The 19,815-nt window shown below is 49.9% G+C and overlaps 1 protein-coding gene across 3 annotated transcripts in view; it reads right to left on the bottom strand.

The window, feature by feature from the left end:
- The window catches only part of LOC137590674 (regulator of G-protein signaling 12-like), a 33,052-nt gene extending 13,613 nt beyond the window's left edge, over positions 1 to 19,439 (bottom strand). Inside the window, exons 1-3 of one of the 3 annotated variants that reach the window (XM_068308388.1) lie at positions 19,368 to 19,439; positions 16,867 to 18,872; positions 13,892 to 13,978 (exon numbers count right to left, since the gene is read on the bottom strand). In XM_068308388.1, coding sequence (XP_068164489.1) covers positions 13,892 to 13,978; positions 16,867 to 18,615 — 1,836 coding nt within the window. In that variant the 5' untranslated portion in view covers positions 18,616 to 18,872; positions 19,368 to 19,439. Of the gene's footprint in view, positions 1 to 13,891; positions 13,979 to 16,866; positions 18,873 to 19,367 lie in introns of those variants that run through there. The other 2 variants (XM_068308387.1, XM_068308386.1) reach the window with 2 other exon arrangements.
- Positions 19,440 to 19,815: the final 376 nt, after the last annotated feature.

The raw sequence follows: 19,815 nt of genomic DNA, 5'->3' as shown, positions 1-19,815 counted from the left end.
GAATCATACATGTAGACAGAATCATACATGTAGACAGAATCATACATGTAGACAGAATCATACATGTAGACAGAATCATACATGTAGACAGAATCATACAAGGTTCCTGTGTATTTTAAGCTGGGAAACACCCTCCGACAAAGACTGGTCCACCCAAAAGACCCCCCACCACACAGTCAGAAGACCAATCTGGTGTATGCAGTTAAATGCAGCGAGGAATGCTCAGATGTCTACATGCCCCCCCCCCCCCCCAAGGAAGAGAGACACTCACTTCAGGACACTGATGTTCAGATCCTGGACAGGGAAGATAAATGGTTTGAGGGAGGAGTGAAAGAGGCCATCCACGTCAAAGTGGAGAAGCCATCTCTGAACGGGGGGGGGGTCTGTAACATCACCTTTCTCCCATTTACAATCAGGTCCTTTCAAAACTCCTAAAAAGATTATCTCCGTGGATTGACCCAGGTGATGGGTCTCATGCTAATGACCCTGATTAGCATACAAAGGTGTAACTCACATCTCAGCGACCCCCTTTGACACCCCCACCAACAATCGTTGAGGAGCCAGACGGGTGTCAACGACGGTCGTTGGAATGTGAATAGCACTGACCACACCCCACAGGGTAAATAAGATGACCACACCCCACAGGGTTAATAATCTGACCCCACCCCACAGGGTTAATAATCTGACCCCACCCCACAGGGTTAATAATCTGACCCCACCCCACAGGGTTAATAAACTGGGACATGATCAGCTCCCCTTTGAACTGAAGAAGTCTCTTGGATGAGAGACGAAACGTCTTCAAGAACTTTCTTAACGTCCAGTGGATCGACTCAACAGCTCTTGGAGAACCATGACCTGGACGACTGAGAACCTACACAGACAACCGTATCAGCTTATAATGCATGCAATTTCATTTATGCATTTATCTTGATATTAAGAAACATTTTGTTTCTGAAGGACATTTACTCTTTTTCCATTTGCCTGTTAAAAAGGTTTCCCCTTTAAGTTACTGCCAGAGCCATAAGAAAATATTGCTCTATTTACTTAATCATTGTGTTAATATACACTGTATCAGCTCTTTGTTCAGTCGGCTATGTTCATTTCAATATGTTTTAATAAACATTGAACCAGTCCGGCCCTCGGCTTGTAATAAATTTGCTTTTTTGGCCCTCCGTGTATTTGACTTTGACACACTCAGGTTTAGTTGACTGTTTCAAACAGAATTGTCCAAAACAGAAAAAAATATTTAATTTCCAATGATATAAAACAGTTAAAAGCAGCAGATAATTACCACTCATTCGCTAATGTCACAATGCAAAGCACGACATCACACAAAGGTGTGTGTGATGTCATCACATTATTGTTTCTTTACACATCACAAGCCATTGGGCTGAAGTGATAACCCCCACACACAATCAGCTCTGGTTCTTCCTGTTGACACCCCCCTGGTGATGAGGTGGTTCACGGTGGGTGGCCCTGCAGGACAGGGAGGCCCTCAACTGAAGATTCCCAGTAGGATCCCCACTGGAGCCTACGGAGAGAGAGCCCCCCCTCTGAGGAATGACCTGAACGCCATTCAGTCTGGCTATGGCTGGAGTTAGGGGTTAGGGGTTAGAGTTAGGGCTAGAGTTAGGGGTTAGGGCTAGAGTTAGGGGTTAGGGCTAGAGTTAGGGGTTAGGGCTAGAGTTAGGGGTTAGGGCTAGAGTTAGGGGTTAGGGCTAGAGTTAGGGGTTAGGGCTAGAGTTAGGGGTTAGGGCTAGAGTTAGGGGTTAGGGTTAAGGTTAGGGGTTAGAGTTAGGAGTTAGGGCTAGAGTTAGGGGTTAGAGTTAGAGTTAGGGGTTAGGGCTAGAGTTAGGGGTTAGGACTAGAGTTAGGGGTTAGGGCTAGAGTTAGGGATTAGGGCTAGAGTTAGGGGTTAGGGTTAAGGTTAGGGGTTAGAGTTAGGAGTTAGGGCTAGAGTTAGGGGTTAGGGCTAGAGTTAGGGGTTGGGGCTACAGTTAGGGGTTAGAGTTAGGGGTTAGGGCTAGAGTTAGGGGTTAGGGTTAAGGTTAGGGGTTAGAGTTAGGAGTTAGGGCTAGAGTTAGGGGTTAGGGCTAGAGTTAGGGGTTAGGGCTAGAGTTAGTGGTTAGGGCTACAGTTAGGGGTAAGGGTTAAGGTTAGGGGTTAGGGCTAGAGTTAGGAGTTAGGGCTAGAGTTAGGGGTTAGGGCTACATTTAGGAGTTAGGGCTAGAGTTAGGGGTTAGGACTAGAGTTAGGGGTTAGGGCTAGAGTTAGGGGTTAGGACTAGAGTTAGGGGTTAGGGCTAGAGTTAGGGGTTAGGGCTAGAGTTAGGGGTTAGGGTTTGCTGAAGGTACCACCAGCTGATGGAGCGTCGTTGAGTGCAGCAGAAGGATTTACCATCAGAGCTCCCATCTCATCAGAATTAAAGCGCTTTAATGAAGAACCGCATCCACTCACATGCTAATGCTCATGTACGCCTCTCATGTGTTTTAAAGTGACTTCTCTCCGCTTCGGGGCTTGTTACAGCACGTCACCTTAAAGTCCTAGTTGAGACGGACCCTGTTCAACACGGTGAGGAAGAAAAACCTTTTCTAAAAAACTTCCACCCAAGTCAATGCCAATTCTAGCACCCTGAAAACAAACAACCACAAGTCTGCCGCTTTTAAACAGCTGTTCTTAACCCGAGGAAGATGAGCAACAGGCAGCAGATTAATGAGAAAAACAGCTGAGTGAACAAAAGAGGTCCAGCGCCTCACAGGACGACACTCGCTCAGCACATCACAGTTACTCACAGCGTTGAAGTTCCAGGTCCTCTTGAACGAAAGTCTCTTCTTGAGACTCATTGTTCCCCAGTTTGCTCAACCAGCAGCATTCGGACAGAGTGTGTGTGTGTTTGTGTGTGTGCATGTATGTGTGTGTGTGTGTGTGTGTGTGTGTGTGTTTGTGCATACCTGAATATTCCCCACCCAAAACTCTGCAAAGCGTGTCTGAACAAGTCAGAGAGAGGGAAAGCAAGGGAGGGAGGGAGAAAGAGAGAGAGAGAAGGAGAGAGAGGGAGAAAGAGAAGGAGAGAGAGGGAGAGAGACAGGGAGAGAGAGAGAGAGACAGAGACAGAGAGACAGAGAGAGAGAGAGAGAGAGAGAGAGAGAGAGAGAGAGAGAGAGAGAGAGAGAGAGAGAGGAGAGAGAGGGAGGAGGAAACTTGGTACAGAAAGAGGAGTAGGAGAGAAGGTTGTGGGAAGGAGGAAGGAAAGATTTCCTTGGTCGGCAGCTGTTGCCATGGAAACCCGACTGACAATACACACAGTCTCTGCCTCAGTTGCATGAAGGATTCGTATAGATTGAGTCCCCCCCCCTATATCTTTTGCATAAAAACAAAACCAAACACAACCCTGGCCATGCTGCCCCCTCCACCCCTCTTTTCCAGTCGGGGTACTTTCTCTGGCCTTGAAGGAGGGAATAAACTCAGCCAGTTTAAATGGAACCAGATGAATTGGGTTTAATCAAAGTTACAGTTTGCTAACCACGACGTGAACTCATTATCGGCTCCGTTCTTCTGCTGATAATTCAGCTCCAACATCAGGAACACACACCAGTTTTCATTCTGGCCTCGCTCCTGATCTCCCCTCCACTCGCAAATCTCTAAATTCACTGACCAACTATTTTTGTGAAATCATGGGCGGCTCTTTCTGAGGTTTTCTTGTGGCAAACAAGCGAGCATTCTTTGGCTTCAATTTTTCCATGAATAATGGATGAGAAAGGAGTTTATTAACAGCCTGGTTTTAGTGGTCTTTCTGTGCGTTTCATTAAATTTCAACACGGTTTCACTTTGGAAATGGGAGGGTTGTCATCTCGGCGCTGACGGACCTGAAGGGCAGATGGACATCTGCATCGTTTTTTGGACGCGTCTGATGTAAAGGAGAGAGCGAGGCCAAATGGAAGGGAAGGACAGGAAGTAGACTTTAAACACACAAGACTGTACAGAGTGACCCGCCGGCCTATCACTGCATCCTGATGACTTATGAAGCGAGTGGATGCATTCGATTGGCCAACAGAACACCATTGTCAGTTTGATACTCATCATCGTTTCCTGTGGTAACCAACAGAACATTCAGCGCCATGCTAACGGCTAATTAGAGAACATTCAGCACCAAGCTAACGGCTAATTACAGAACATTCAGCGCCATGCTAACAGCTAATTACAGCGTTGACTGAAATACACAAAAGATGAAACCAGCCAGGCAGTAATTAGGAGCCAATCGTGCACAAAAGTCGAGGGACAAAGAACATTCTTCTCTGCCTTTTAGGTCTACTTTTACTATTTGACTCCCCCCAGGGCAGCGTTCATGGCCGACAGGTGAGCACACCTATGAAGACACACCGATAGTAAACATGTTGGAACGTCTTGAACAAAAACGCCTCAAGGAAAAAGCGTTTTTCCACCTCTTGATTTGAGCGTTGCACTCTGGAGATGACATCATCAAGGTTTTACCCAATTCATCTGTGGAACATCTCCACGCTTTGCAGAGACGAGAAGCACCACTCGACTTCAGACTGATCGCATCTCCAGTTCTTCAGCAGGCAGTCTCGACTGAAAATAATCTGGGCCTGCTATCTGAGGCTGCAAACCACCGCCTGAAAATAACATCCAGAGAGAGGCGATGCAGGCTACTTCCTTTTGAGGGAGAAGGCGAGGGTGTGGTGGTGATAAGATGTAGGAGACATTTATTTCCCAACCAAAGCAGAGAGAGTAAGGGGGGGCAGCCTGGGTTAGATAATTATTAAACCCCTCTGACAAAGTCGCTGGTGCCGAGCGGCGCGATCCCGTGTTTTTCATGCTACATCTGCCAGACACTCAGTCACATTAGCAGGAAATTCCAAGGTCAGCATACATTCACGCCACGACAGACTTATGTAAGACAAACATATGCATTATGTCTACAATCAAAAGCTGTGAATGGTCTAAATATGTGGCTTGTCATGCTCTGTCGACAAATCACAAGAGTCAGTAATGGTGTCAGTGGAGTCGGCTGGTGGTCTCTATTGTTGATGAAGAGAAGGCATCCCATTCAGACTATTCCTCCATACAGGACATTTATGAACAAATGGGCAAAAAGCTGAAACATTCAATGCCGTGGCTCAGTGGTAGAGCGGGTCGTCCAATGATTCAAGATCGGCGGTTCGATTCCCGCTCCCGCCGAGTCATTTGTCGTTGTGTCCTTGGGCAAGACACTTTACCCTCCTTACCTCCAGTGGGGCATTGCTGGTGTGCGAATGTGAGTGATTGTTCCGGTGGTGGTCGGAGGGGCTGTAGGTGCAGATTGGCAGTCACGCCTCCGTCAGTCTGCCCCAGGGCAGCTGTGGCTACGCACCTAGTTTACCACCACCAAGTATGATCGAGGTGTGAATGAATAATGGATCCAATGTAAGTGACTTTGAGTGTTCAGACAAGAAAGCGCTATATAAACCGAATCCATTATTATTACTATTATTATTATTATCTGTTCCGAGAGCTCGTAATCTCATAGACAAGCAACAGCATTTAGTCGTTTAGGGGCAAAGCTTCAAAATTTAAAAGCATGTAAATGAGGATTTATTGTTGTAAATCCACTGTTCAAATGTGCAGCAGGGGATGAGAATCAACATTAAAGAAAGTCGTCTATAATCACTGATGCCCTGAAATAAACCGGACATGTCAAAGTAATAGGAGCCATTCCCTGTTAGGGACGGACATATTGGCCTTTTTTTTATGACTTGTACTTATGGATGGAAGAACAAGGGTAATCCTGCTTTCCCTCTGTAGTGGAGGTCTATAAAATAAAGCTATTTCCATTCATTTGTGCTTAAAGTCTTCAGCAACAAAGAGACGCCTCTTGAGGACTTTTGTTTGTGTTTCAATCGCAGATCTTGGTCCTCAAACAGAGACGTTACATCACAGGAAGGGTTCGGGTTCAGGTTCGGGGTTAGGGCTGGGGTTCGGTTAGGGTTAGCATTAGGATTAGAGCTAAGGTTCTGGTTAAGGCTAAAGTTTGGGTGAGGGGTTTGGGTTCGGGTTAGGGCTAGGAATCAGGGTTTGGGCTAGGGTTTGGTTAGGGTTAGCGTTCGGGGTTAGGGTTTGGGTTAGGGGTTTGGGTTCGGCTAGGGTTAGCTTTAGGGTTTGGGTTAGGGTTCGGGTCTGGCTTAGCTGACTGTTACGTCAGCCCTGGACCCTAATAGTACATCCACACTTGCTGAGGTGCTTTTTGATGCTCTCCATTAACAAATGCTCCGCCTTCAGATGACTGAGTGGCATGAAAACGGGCCATTGTCACACCATCAGCAGGAATCTATGGCCTGTTACCGACAGATGGGCACTGCGCTGCTCCTTTCTGGAGTAAATGGCCTGACTCTGATAGGTTGTGTGCTGCCTGAGCGCTACACTTGTTGATAGCGTAACTGACAGGCGGTACCAGCATTCCTCTAACATGTTTACCTTTTTCTTCCCCTCGTAAAAACACCGTAAACTGTGATGGTAATGTTGACTTTGTCTGAACTTGGAACAGCTCTTGGCATTGGATGTGCTATCTTCAAGGCGAAGGCTAAAAGTGCAACAATAAGACACAAACTCTCTTTGTTTGGTTGAAGTCTCACATTGGAATCCTGGCCGCCACATGCTGGAGATGAAAACGACTAAGAAATAAAATGTTTGATTTACAAGACGCAGCTGGACGCCACAAAAATAGAAGAACTTCAGAGAGGGAAACTAGAGCCAGTGGCCACAACCCCTCCCACCGCCATTTATTATCATAGAGAGAGACGTTGACACGAGCCTGCAGGGCTGGAGGTGGGTCAACCACATGAGACGCCGCCACGCCCGTCCTGCCCCGTCTCCTCCATTAAAAACATCAGAAACGGACTTTCCAACCTGAAACCTGACACCTACAATTAACCCTGCTTTGTAATTGACTAAGTTATAGGAGAGCTTAGCGTCCTCCAGTAAATCTGCCGCATGAATTCAATCCTGCTCCTCGCCATTGGCTTCCCATTCAGTTTGGGATTGATTTTGAGATTAGATTCAATCAATCAATTGATGAAGTTTTATTTACACAGCGCTTAATCATAGCAACAGACATTTCAAAGCGCTTTGACAGACAGAAAAACCCAACTGAACCCTCCAGAGCCTAAGAAACAGTGGTGGGGAAAAACTCCTTCATTGAGGAAGAAACTCCGGGCAGGACCCAGACTTTTTTGGGCGGCCATCCGCCTTGACTGGTTGGGTGGAAAAGAAATAAATGAAGATAAGGACAGGTTCAGAGAGAGAGACAGAGAGAGAGTGTCAGATAGTCCAGATAGAGTCAGTGTCTTTATGGTTATAGTTGGAACATTTGATGCAGGCGCTGAATTGGGGACGAGAAAGTCAGGCTGTGTTCACCGACTCCTGGGTTGTTGTCTTCATACATGTTCACCATCATGTAGGAGGAAGAAAGCCAGCAGGACCCCAGCAGATGGATAGTTGAGGGGTGATACTCGTGATTGATTGAAGACTATAAAGCGTGCTGGGGTCTAATCTCCAATTATATAAAAGAAATGAGACTTTTTGCAGCATGTAATCCTCAGGTGGGGCTCCCATCGTTTCATCGTCATGGCTTGAATCCGAAGCACATTTTTATCAACTTAGTCCTCAATGGGATCACCTTTTGTTTTTGTTGTATAGCTATTATTCTATTCTTTTTATTTGTAATCATTTATTTCTAGCTAGAGATTTTCATTTTGTGCCATGTTTAAAATTGATCTCCTCTTAATCTGGATTTAATTTTGTTTGGCTTCCACTTCCTGTTTCTTTTGCCGTAATATGCTGTGTCTGTAAATAATGATAGTGATAAGACTGAAGATCGTCCTCTGGGACCTGCATCACTGTTTAGCAGGTTCCACTGATGTCAAATCCTTGGAACTTGAGCTGTGAAAGAAGGGAAGGCTGAGTTGAGGGGGAGGGGGGCAGGTTTTGGTTTAAATTTGTTCCTCTGGGCTAAACGCTATAGGATGACATTTTTTCTGAGAGGTTGTCAAGCAAACAAGTTGATAACTGGCAGAACCTACAGAACCCAAAACCACACGGTTTGAACTCCGGGGCACCCGGTTAGAAATACCTGTGCTTTACTCAAGCTAAACAAAGATGTCACGGAATAATCAGGTTGTGCAAACAGGTGTAGCCTACGTCTTTATGCTGACCACATGATAAGATGGAGAAACAGTTCACAAGGGAAACTTTGTGTTTAGACTGCCAGGAGTGGAGAGCCAACCCAGAGACTAAATGCCTGTTTATGACTTCCCTTCTGCCAAGCAGGCGAGACCTTGGCCTGGTTCTGCAGCATCTTGCGCCATCGCAAGGTCAGAAAGATACCAACTGTATTTGTTTCTGATTCCTCTTCAGCTGAAACTAGACGAGGCTAGCTCGATGTCTCTGAGAGGTAAGGCCAACGTAAAGCGTGTCCCGCAGTGTTCCAGACGTGTCTGAACTGATACTGTGGAGGTGATTAAACACTTTGGCAGCTCTTAACCTGTCCCGCATTGAGCAACCCTCACGCTCCTGGCAGTGGATTCCCTTTCAGTCGACAAGAGAAATTCAATAACAGTACGATTGCAGACGGTAAACAGTGTATCTGGAACGGATTGTCCCCAGAGGTCACGCATCACATCCGCAGATGTCCCGCGTCAGACCAGAGCTCAGTGCTGGAAGACCAAGAGCTGTGTGGTTAACTATAGAACATGTGCCATTTGATGATGTCATGGCGTGAAGCTACGGCCAGGCGGTGGCTTTCCTTCCATGGTTACAGTTTGGTCAAACAGCAAACTCAGCAACCACAGCTCCATCTGGTCATCTGGTTACTGACTGTTGGGTGTTCATGCTTGGAGCAGATGGACGGCTGAAAAAACTTCCTCCTCCAGTTGTTAGAGGGAGAGGACTATGTCATGGCAAAGAAACATCTTGTGGGAGAACGAAGAAAGTAGAGGCATCATAGCAGAGCCATTTAGAAAATGTCATCCTTTTCAGACTTGGCATCCCATAATACTAGCCTAAGGACACATTTCATGAACGCAACTGTCCACCCACATCGGCCATGTGATGTCAGTGAGATAAAAGTGTGTTGCGTTGTCCTCCTCCTGCTGCTAATCCCAGAGAACACACTCTTCCTGTTGGTCAAAATATCTGCATCAGAATAGAGCAGAATTATCATCTAATTCAACGGCTATAAACATGCTACTAACAGTAATCAGAAGCTATCAGGACATAACTTGCTGTCTGGATATGTTTCATGGGCAATGAAGCCTTAAAATTAAGACGTGTTTCACAAAAGCTTGTGAGCAAGAGAGGCAAAGGTCTGAAGAACTGATGCAGAACATGTCTGCACAAAGCAGCACCAGAGGCATCATCAAGTTGAGACTGAATCAACCACATAGCTACTGAACACTCCTGAGGGTTTAATTACACCTGACAACCTGCATCTCACTCACCCAATCTGGCTTCAGTCTGCGCCACCAACTCTTGGTGATCAGGCACAGCTCCGCTAATCCTAACCCTAACCCTAAGCCTAACCCTAACCCTAACCCCCTAAAACTTACCCCCTAACCTTAGGCCTAACCCCCTACCGTAACCCCCTACCCTAGCCCTAACCCCTACCCTAACCCCTACCCTAACCCCCTACCCTAACCCCTTCCCCCCTACCCTAACCCCTTCCCCCCTACCCTAACCCTCTACCCTGACCCTAACCCCTACCGTAACCCCTTCCCCTACCCTTACCCCTTACCCCCTACCCTAACCCCCTACCCTAACCCCTTCCTCCCTACCCTAACCCCCTACCTTAACCCTAACCCTCTGCCCTAACCCCCCACCCTAACCCCTACCGTAACCCCTCCCCTAACCATAACCCCCTACTAGAACCCCCTACCCTAACCCTAAACGCTACCCTAACCCCTTCCCCCTATCCTAACCCCCTACCTTAACCCCATACCCTAACCCCTACCCCTAATCCCTATCCCTAACCCTACCCCTAACCCCCTTCCCAAACCCTATCCCCCTTCCCTAACCCTAACCCCTACCCTAACTCCCTACCCTAACCCCCTACCCTAACCCCCTACCCTAGCCCCCACCCCCCTTCCCTAACCTTAACCCCCTTCCCTAACCCCCTACCCTACCCCTAACCCTCTTCCCTAAGCCTAACCCCCTACCATAATCCTAACCCCAACCCCCTACCCTAACCCCTACCCCTACCCCTCTTCCCTAAGCCTAACCCCCTACCGTAATCCAAACCCCCTACCCTAACCCCCTTCCCTAACCTTAACCCCCTTCCCTAACCCCCTACCCTAACCCTGACCCCTCTGTGCAGCTCAGATAATCTCAGCTCTCCTCAACAAAAGCTTTTTAAGGTGAGGTCTAATTTGGAGCCCCCCTGATGGAGACCCTGCACCAGTCCAGCTGCACACAGCAGCTGAGAGCGTCATCTGGGTACCAGAGTTCAGTTTGGCACCAGTTAGAACATTCCGGTGAGACCACACCGACTAACCGCTGCACATCGCTCAGAGGACACAACAGCAGCCAAACAGACCAAACAGGAGAACCGCTGGAGACAGTGTGAGAGATGAACACAGCATCACAAAAACAGAGGAGTGTGGACGGACAAAGCGACAAAAGGCCCCTGGAGATCCAGGCCAGACTTACGGAGTTGAGAGTTAAAGTTTGCTCCATGTATGGCGCTGTGAGTGTGTGTGGCTGGTGTTCAGCGCTCCTCCACACGCCCGGTGTGTGTAGACGAGTCCATCCGCTGGAGACGCGCCGCCGGACGCTGTTTGCAGGGCAGGACTGAGATCTCAACAGGGGGAGGAACGCATCCAGGAGAGCCACAAACCCCCCAGCTACGAGTTCAGAAAGCCCCCTCTACCTTCGCTACCGGTTCTCTGCTCTCCGTCTCTTTCTCTCTCTCGCTCTGTGCTGTAAGAATCCTCCCCCCCTCCCTCTCAGCTCACCCCTCCCAGTCTGTGTCTTCATGCCTTTGCTTGGTTTCTGCTACACCCACAGGATGGATCATTACCCACAGGCGTGCAAACAGGAGTCACTAATGTCTCCACACCTAAGAGGGAGGGGGGACGAAGTGGCGTAACCAGCACCGATGGCCCCCAAACACAGATGTTTCCACCAACACCTCAGAAGTCAGTGTGAATGCACCCCCCCCCCCCATGGTATTCAGGCTGCAAACAAGAACACCGTCATCTGATCAATGTGCAAAGCTGGAGTGGGTGGGGGCATCTTGCTGGGGGTGAGTGTGTGGGGGCATCTCGCTGGGGGTGAGTGTGTGTGGGAGGGCAGGGATCTGACTGAGACCAGTGCTACACTGGAAGGCGCTACACTGGAGAGTGTCACACTGGATGGGGTTACATTGAAATGCTTTACACAGGAGGGTGTTACACTGGAAGGCCTTACACTGGATGGCGTTACACTGGAGGGCCTTACACTGGATGGCATTACACTGGGTAGTGTTACACTGGAGGGCGTTACACTGGATAGCGTTCTACTGGAAGGCATTACAGAGGAAGGCCTTACACTGGAGGGCGTTACAATGGATGGCGTAACACTGGAAGGCATTACACTGGTACGGGGCTACACTGGAAGGCATTACATTGGTACAGGGTTACACTGGAAGGCATTACACTGATAGGGGTTACACTGGAATATGTTACACTTGTACAGGGCTACACTGGAAGGCATTACACTGCAGGGCTTTACACTGGAGGGTGTTACACTGGAAGACATTACACTGGAATGTGTTACACTGGAAGGCATTACACTGGAAGGCATTACACTGGTTCGGGGCTACACTGGAGGCCGTTACACTGGAAGGCATTACACTGGTACGGGGTTACACTGGAGGGAGTTACTCTGGAAGGCCTTACACTGGAAGGCCTTACACTGGTAGGGGTTACACTGGAAGGCATTACACTGGTACGGGGTTACACTGGAGGGAGTTACACTGGAAGGCCTTACACTGGAAGGCCTCACACTGGTAGGGGTTACACTGGAAGGCGTCACAGGTTATAAACACACTATTCCGACTTACTGCTGGGTTGCAGGAGCGTTTTTGTAATGGGAGGAAAAAGGAGGAGGACTGGCTCATTCCTGCTCCAGCCGCCGTGACGCACACTGCTGATCGTGGAAAAAGAAGTTCCGCCACAAGTGTCCAAACTGTTCTGAGTTCGTGGGCATCACGCAGCGAGGCCGAGCAGGGGCGTCTCCGCAGGGGGTCGCCCCCCAGCGCTGATGGTGAACTCCACCACAGTCTCACCATGTCCTTGTGAGTCCAGCTGCAAGCGCTGAGAGCTTCTCACATATTTCACAACACGCCAGAACAACACAGCCTCAGAAGATCCATAACGACAACATGCATGTTAGAAAGCGCTGCACACGAAGAAAGCACACATGTGAAGAAGCAAAAGGTCGTTTGAGGTCAGCAGTGTTAACTGTGTGTTCCTGTCTGTGTCTCCTGATGGAGCGCCTGACAACCATCCGGTGGTTTGCTCGTGGAGGCGCTCCATCTGATCCCTGGCCTCCGTTCAGGCTGGAGGCTCCTTTGAAACAGGACTCGGGGGGCGAGTGCCAGGTGAGGATGTAATTGCCTTTACAAACCATAAAACATTCCCCAAAGTGTCATTAGTCCACCGTGAATAAAAGCTGCACAGAGTGAATTATTACCCGTCCTGATGAGACATAATCTGAAAACCTGTGATCTGGATCCTCAAAGAGAGCTGCTGTCCTGAGTCACTGGGTACCGTCTCGCAGAAAGTCATATCCCCACTTTTATATTTGAATAAGCTCACTTGAAAAAGTCTCACGCTGTCACCAACTCCACCCACTACCTGTCAAAGAAGCGCCCAAACAATCTCAGTGCATCTGCCAGAAGGAATCAGGTGACCAACATGGCGTCAGAAATCTGCTGTGTTAGCAGAAACACCTGTGATGGACTCCAGGTAACACCATCTAGAGTCAGAACTGTTAACAATGTTCATGTTCAGAGCAGAGGGTCCAAACAGAACCACACACAAAACAACCATTAGTGAGTGAAACTAGCTGCTAGCACCAACAGTCTGTCCAGCTATGGTCTCTGTTTGGAATGGGACAATCCATGTAGTACCCACAATGCACTGGGGGGCTGACAGAACGCTCTTTAGTAACTCCATACAGTTATGTTCATGTAGTCACTAACAGAACCATCACTTCTCTAACATTTCTTTAACACCTGCTCTTTGGACAGGAGCCTTTTCCTTTAGCGTTAGCTCCTCTCCCAGTCTCACCAGTAGTTAGCTTTCTTTCTCCAGTTAGCCTGCTAGCATTCATCTACGGGTTGAGACCGTCGTGAGACAGGTCGGTCTCACCCTACTGATGATGTAGGTGAGACATCATCAGTAGGGTGAGACCGATGCCAGCGAATTAAAACAAAAGTTTAAAAGTGTTGCTATGACAACAGAAAGCCTGCAGCGGTTGCAGCTTTTCCCACACAGAACTCGGTACCTGGAGTATGGGGGGGCATGAGGGACGAGGTGTGGTCTGAGTGTGACGAACACACTGATCTAAACACCCTGCAGCACCAGCAGTGGGTTAGGGTTAGGGTTAAACTGTGTGAATCCCTGCACGAGGAATGCATGCTGCACACAGTCAGGCCTGAAACAACGTTCAGGTGTGCAGACGCTCATCAGCGATGCCAAACATACCGGACCAACGAGCGCTTTGTGGAACCTCCTGCCGCAAACCCAAGAGTTCACGGAGACGCAAATGAAAGGTCAGAGCAGAGGAGAGGGGAGGGGAGCGGCGAGAGAAGGGGGTGTTAAAACACAGGAAGTCAATCATCTGGTGGAAACAAACTCACCTCCAGGTCGTCCAGAGATCGAGCCAGGCTGAGGCGTTTGGCTGGGCGGCGTCTAGAAGCACGGACCACACCCCAAAGCCTGGAGCCCTGTGGGGGTCAAGGACAGGCTGATGAGAAAACCAGCACCTGAACACACCCTCCAGTCACCTATAGGGCTGAGTTCACACCTGAAGACACATCACCAGGCAAGAGAGGGGTAACATTATTAATCCTTAGGTGATCAGAGTACACTAATAAATATTGATCCTATGAACGCTAAACAGAATCCCATCATGACCAGGAGAGGGCGTCACAGACTGCTGCTGCGTTCACTGACAGTCAGATGACTCCAGTCCCCCCTGAGGGAGGCGGCCTTCACCACCTCAATGTCCTTTCTGTCGTCCTGAGGCATTGTGGGGTCACACGGCCCCCCTGTAGATCTCCCTCACAGCGTCAGCGTCCGTTGTGTGAAAGTGGCGCTGGCTGACGATGATGTCATCAATGCCACGGCGGTCGCTCCTGAGGGGGTCGCTCCTGAGGGGGTCGCTCCTGCCCCGGCTGCCTGGGGTCCGCTCCGGGGGTACCTGTAAATCGCCCCCACGCACTCAAAGTCCTTCTGCGTCCCCTCGAAGCGGGCGTACCTGATCCAGTTATTCACCTCGGGGGGCATGGGGACGAAGCGCTCGTAGATGCTGCCCCCCCCGTAGTGCAGTCGGAAGGTGATGATGGAGTGCCACACCTGCTCGTCCGGCTGCCCCTCCCTCCAGCGCTGGAACGCCTGGCGTCAGCCGGCCACGTCCCCCAGCATCTCCTCCATGTGGGGGTACTTTACCAGAACTGGGTGACCCGGGGCAGGATGGTGAGGGTGTGGTTCACTGCCAGCTCTTCATCTCCGTCTCGGCGTACTTCAGCCACAGCGTCACACTGCGGTGGTCCACGTCCAGCGCCCGCTCGTAGATGGGGGGCGCCTTCTGGATGTCCTTCAGGTTCTCCTCCCATTGGACGTACTTGATCTAGCTGCTGATTCCGGTTCCCCTCCTCCTCTTCAGCTCCTCCACGTCGGTGACCTTCTGCCTGGGGGGCGGGGGCAACAGCTCCAGCTGACCTCCCTTAGCAGCCATCCGGCAGTGATCAGCCCCTCCGCCGGGTTCTCATTCTTCACCCCAGGTATCCGCTGTTTACCCCCTGCAGTAGACGCCATCTGATCGGCTGGTTCCCAACCTGCTGTCAGTGTGAAGGCTGTTCTGTGTGAACCAGTCAGTCAAAGGACCAGAGCAGGGGGTCACCACCGATTGGCTCTAAGCAGGAGATCAATACCGATTGGCTCTGAGCAGGAGATCATCACTGATTGGCTCTGAGCTGCCTGTCTAACTCACAGGGGGGCGCTCACTAGTATTGATGCGTTTGTTAGTGAATGAGAACCCTTGACCTCGATGACATCACAAAGGAAAAAGAAAAAATATTTAAAGATGCTGATTTGAAAAAACATGTTCACAAAACATCACGAAGTTCATTCGGGACACAATTAAGTAGTGAACATGGTAAACATAGCAGCTAACCAATGCTAGCAGCTAGCCTCCTCCTGCTGTTAGCCTAGCACTGTTGTTAGCCAAACCTCTGCTGTTAGCCTAGCTGCTGTTAGCCAAACCTCTGCTGTTAGCCTAGCTGCAGTTAGCCTAGCCACTGCTGTTAGCCTAGCCACTGCTGTTAGCCTAGCTCAGCCCGAGCCTGATTCACGCAAAAAGGAATAAAGAAGCAGAAAAAGCAGAAGAAGTGTTGCTATTGGATTAGAGAGAAAAGTCTTTCCTAGCACTATTTTTTGAATACGTCTGACTCACAAGCATCATGTAAAAGTTTACTGAATTAAAACGGAGAGCTGTAAACATTAAAGGTGTTCTCCTGTTCTGACGTTCTTCTCCGCCTCAGCTCCTGCAGACGCAGCAGTGTCGTCTGCAAACAGGCAGATTGGTAACGCAAAGCCAAACCCGAACCACTACAATCCCTTAGAAGCAGTAATTTCCACCATGGAACTGTCAAAAGCTACCATTACAGTGACATGAGTCATAACAGCGCTCCAGATAATGAAATACATTCAGCAGGAGCCCACGTTCCTCTGGAGAAGCAGCGTCTGACGTTTAAACAAGAGTTCAAACATTACAGATAATTGCCCTGTAATTTCCCCCGGCTTCCTGTGAAGGCTTCTCGTCTTTCTGATCTAATGGAAGCTGAAGGGACACAAACACTGTAGAGTGTAAACACAGCAAAATGTTGATTTAAAACGGGCTGAGGCGTCAATTCACTCCAAACACAACATGGTTAACGGATAGAGTTGTTCAGAAAGTGCCTTAGAAGAGACGCTCGCTCTGAAAATGAGAAATCACTGGAAGACACTGAGGAAACACTGATTCCTACAGGAGGCTGGTGTCTGGGGCCCCTGGACGCACAGCGCCCCCCGGGGGCCACTGAGGACAGAAGCCGTTTCCTCCTCTGAACCTTTGGACAATGACATCATTGACTCCTGAGTTCACACTCAGCACCGCTCCACTGGTCCAATAGTGGCACTGTGTTTCTTTTTAGGTGCCGCCAAAAACACACTTCCTAACACCCCCTCGCTGTGTGGAAACCTGTGACCATGTGACCATTTAATACTTCCTGTGGCACCGTGTTAAACATGACACAATGACAGAAACAAATGTCCGTGCCTCGGGGCGACCCACAACGGAGCTATTATACTGTGTGTAAAACATTTCTGTTTGCAAAGACACAGTGTGAGCAAAAAAACATTTATCAGACACAAATCAAAGTTAGCACCAAAACAAAGTCTTAGAGAAACAGTCCATCATTCAAGTTAAAGTTACAGAGAAACAGTCCATCATTCAAGTTAAAGTTACAGAGAAACAGTCCATCATTCAAGTTAAAGTTACAGAGAAACAGTCCATCATTCAAGTTAAAGTTACAGCACTGAAAGTTTCAACATAACAACATGGAGCACTTACGTTTTTCATACTGGCATCCTTGTGCTGTTTCTCTCGTAGCTCAATAAACCTTCTGGTCCATTCCTCTCTAGGGGGCAGCATTGTGTCCTGCGCTGGCTGGTACCTGCCCGAAGGGATCTGGCTCATGGGGGGAGGACAGTTGTGAAGGGGGAAATTGCCACATGATGTCACCTGAGGCTCAAGGTCGCTGCTTGGGGGCTTGGCCCTCTTTGACTTTGAGAACCACCTTTGGCTACCCCTGAGATGACCTCCAAAGAAGTTTGCTTTCTTATCCAAAGGTAAGGGAGGAGGGGGGGGCTTGAATTGGAACTCCAGTCTCGGTGGGGGACCTCCATAGACACGAGAAAGAGAATCTGGCCCAGGTAGTGACTCTGAAAGGGAGTGTATGCTGCCTCCATTCTCTGAAATACGTGTTGCGGGAGTGAGGTCTTCAGCTAGAGGATAATCCCATGGACAGCTGGGGAGGGGGGCTCCAGGAGGGGTTTTGATCGCAGGGGGGAAATCCCTGTCCGCTCTTTCCTCGGGAGGTGATGCATTTCCAATCCCACTGTCCCCATTGCTGCTGGCACTGCCCTGTTTGGCCGTGCTGCCGTTCTCCTGGGCCAGCTGCTGGGCCTCCAGGTCCAGTTTGGTCCGCAGCCGCTCCACGGCCCGCCCCATGTCGCGGTACAGCACTGACACGAAGTGAAGGACATCCGTGGGAGTCTGAGGGAATTCCAGGCAGCCCACAGCATCTGGGTCTAGGGTGCAGCCGAAGCCAAAGCGGGCTGCGATGCCCACGTGGTCCTCGTGGTTCCCCAGATCTGGGTCGATGAAGAAAACATGGCAGGAAGCACGGAGAGGCCTGTCCTCGCGGGCGCGGCCGTTGGTCACATGTGCCGTAGTGACCAAGCAAAAGAAACGAGGGTCTTCAGCACAAACTGCTCCTAAAACAAGGTTCTCAGCAGGAAAAGCAGCCAGGACGGCGCCGGCGTCGTCACAAAGCCGCACGCAGTCGAACATGACCTTCATCATCACCAGCGTGTGCGTGTCCAGCTCCGTCCCCAGCTGCCGGATCCGCTCCCGGATGGTCTTCAGGCAGTCCTCCTCTGGGTCTGAGGTGTTCAGGATCAGCTCTGTGGAGTTCAGGTAGCCCACCACCGAGGTGGCGTTCAACACGGTCCAGTCTGGGGTCGCGTCCTCAGTGTCTGAGAACACGGAGTCCGTGTCCTTGACTCTTAGGGCCTCCTGCTGTGGCTGCTGAGCCACTGGGGGCCAGTGTTGGGGCCACTGCGACATGTCGGGCTCGGACACCGGCCTCCGTCTGGTGCTGAGAGCTTGATCTGGGGTAAACAAAGGTTTGCTGGAATCATCCGAGATGGTGCGGAGAACACCCGCCTTTTGGAACACACCCCTTTTCTGGCCAATCCCAAACCTTGAATCCTGAAGGATGGGGTTCCCTATAGTCCGGCCCCCTGAGCGCACTACCATCCTCAGGGGCCGCTCGCAGCTGCCGATCAGCTGCACCACAGTCTCGTGCAGCGCGGCGGACACATCGGTTCCGTTGACGGCGACGATGTGGTCCCCATGCTGGAGGCCCAGCATGTGGGCGGGGCTTCCTGCCAGGATGGCGCTCAGCAAACACGGCCTCTGTCCTGAAACAGTGAAGCCGTACCCCCCACGGCCGCGGGTCAGCGCCACGCTCCGAAGCTCGCCGGCGTTCAGGTCCAGACGCCACCTGGGGCCCTCGGGCTGCCCCTGGATCCTCATCTCTGGAGGTGGGTGTGTGATGCAGTGTGTGTGGGGGTGATGTCATGCAGTGTGGGCTCGGGTAGGGGGTGTTGTAATGCAGTGCGGGGGGATGTGATGCATTGTGGGGGTGTTGTAATGCAGTACGGGGGGATGTGATGCAGTGAGGGGTGATGCAGTGTGGGGGGGTGATGCAGTGTGGGGGGTGAGGTGATGCAGTGTGGGGGGGTGATTCCAGTGTGATTCCAGGCTGCCAACACTAGTGTGTTGTTGTCATCCTGCAGAGAGAAAATTGAGGAACAACTGTTACATACAACATACAACATAACACACACACACACACACACACACACACACACACACACACACACACACACACACACACACACACACACACACACACACCATTGTGCTATAGACATGAACACCACAAACATTTCTATAGTAACAAAGTCCTCCACACTCAAACACAACAGAGCTACTGATATTATTCTAGCAGTTATCGGTCAGTGATCAGACTCCTCCCCCTTCCTCCTGAGAGCAGATAGGAGGTGCCCCCCCCCCCCACCTGGCTCCCTATTCAACATTTAAATGACGTCCAAGCGGGTCGTTTTCGGTCACACGTTGTTTGTAGAGCTTTTTAAACTCTCCGCCACAAAAAAGGACCGTTCCCGTCACCGGAAACACCCGGAGAATCCCGAATCGAACGACACATTCAAATCCAGCGTCACGCGCTCACCCTAACCGATGCAGACTCGCGCGTGAGAACTCACCTGTGGTGAAGTTCAGGAATCTGTTCCGAACCCGCGTGACGCTGCGTGACCCCCGGAGTTCAGCTTCTTTCCTAAGTTTCCCTGCAGCGATCCGGTAGTCCCCGGTGAAGCCCCGCCCACTGAACGCGCACCGTGGGGAGAACAAAGCGTCTTTCACCGTCACCATGACAGCGTAACGTCTCCGGAACAAATGATGTTCATTCTGGCCAATCATCGCGTCGGACGTCTTTCAATATTCAAACGAGGAGACTGACGCCATTGGCTGAGCTCGATGACAGCTGGAGTCGCGATTTACGTCACACTGACAGGCTTTTTTTAAATTAGGTGTAGTAAATACTCGTGCTTTTAAAATTATATAATAATAATAGTGATGATGATGATAATGATGAAAATAATAATAGTAATAATAATAATAATGATAATGTTGATAATAATAATACACTTTCTC

This window comes from Antennarius striatus, chromosome 23 (genome assembly GCF_040054535.1).
Source record: "Antennarius striatus isolate MH-2024 chromosome 23, ASM4005453v1, whole genome shotgun sequence".
Classification (NCBI taxonomy): Eukaryota; Metazoa; Chordata; class Actinopteri; order Lophiiformes; family Antennariidae; genus Antennarius; species Antennarius striatus.
Note: the sequence above shows the minus strand (reverse complement) of the source record. Positions and strands in the feature narration are given on the sequence as shown.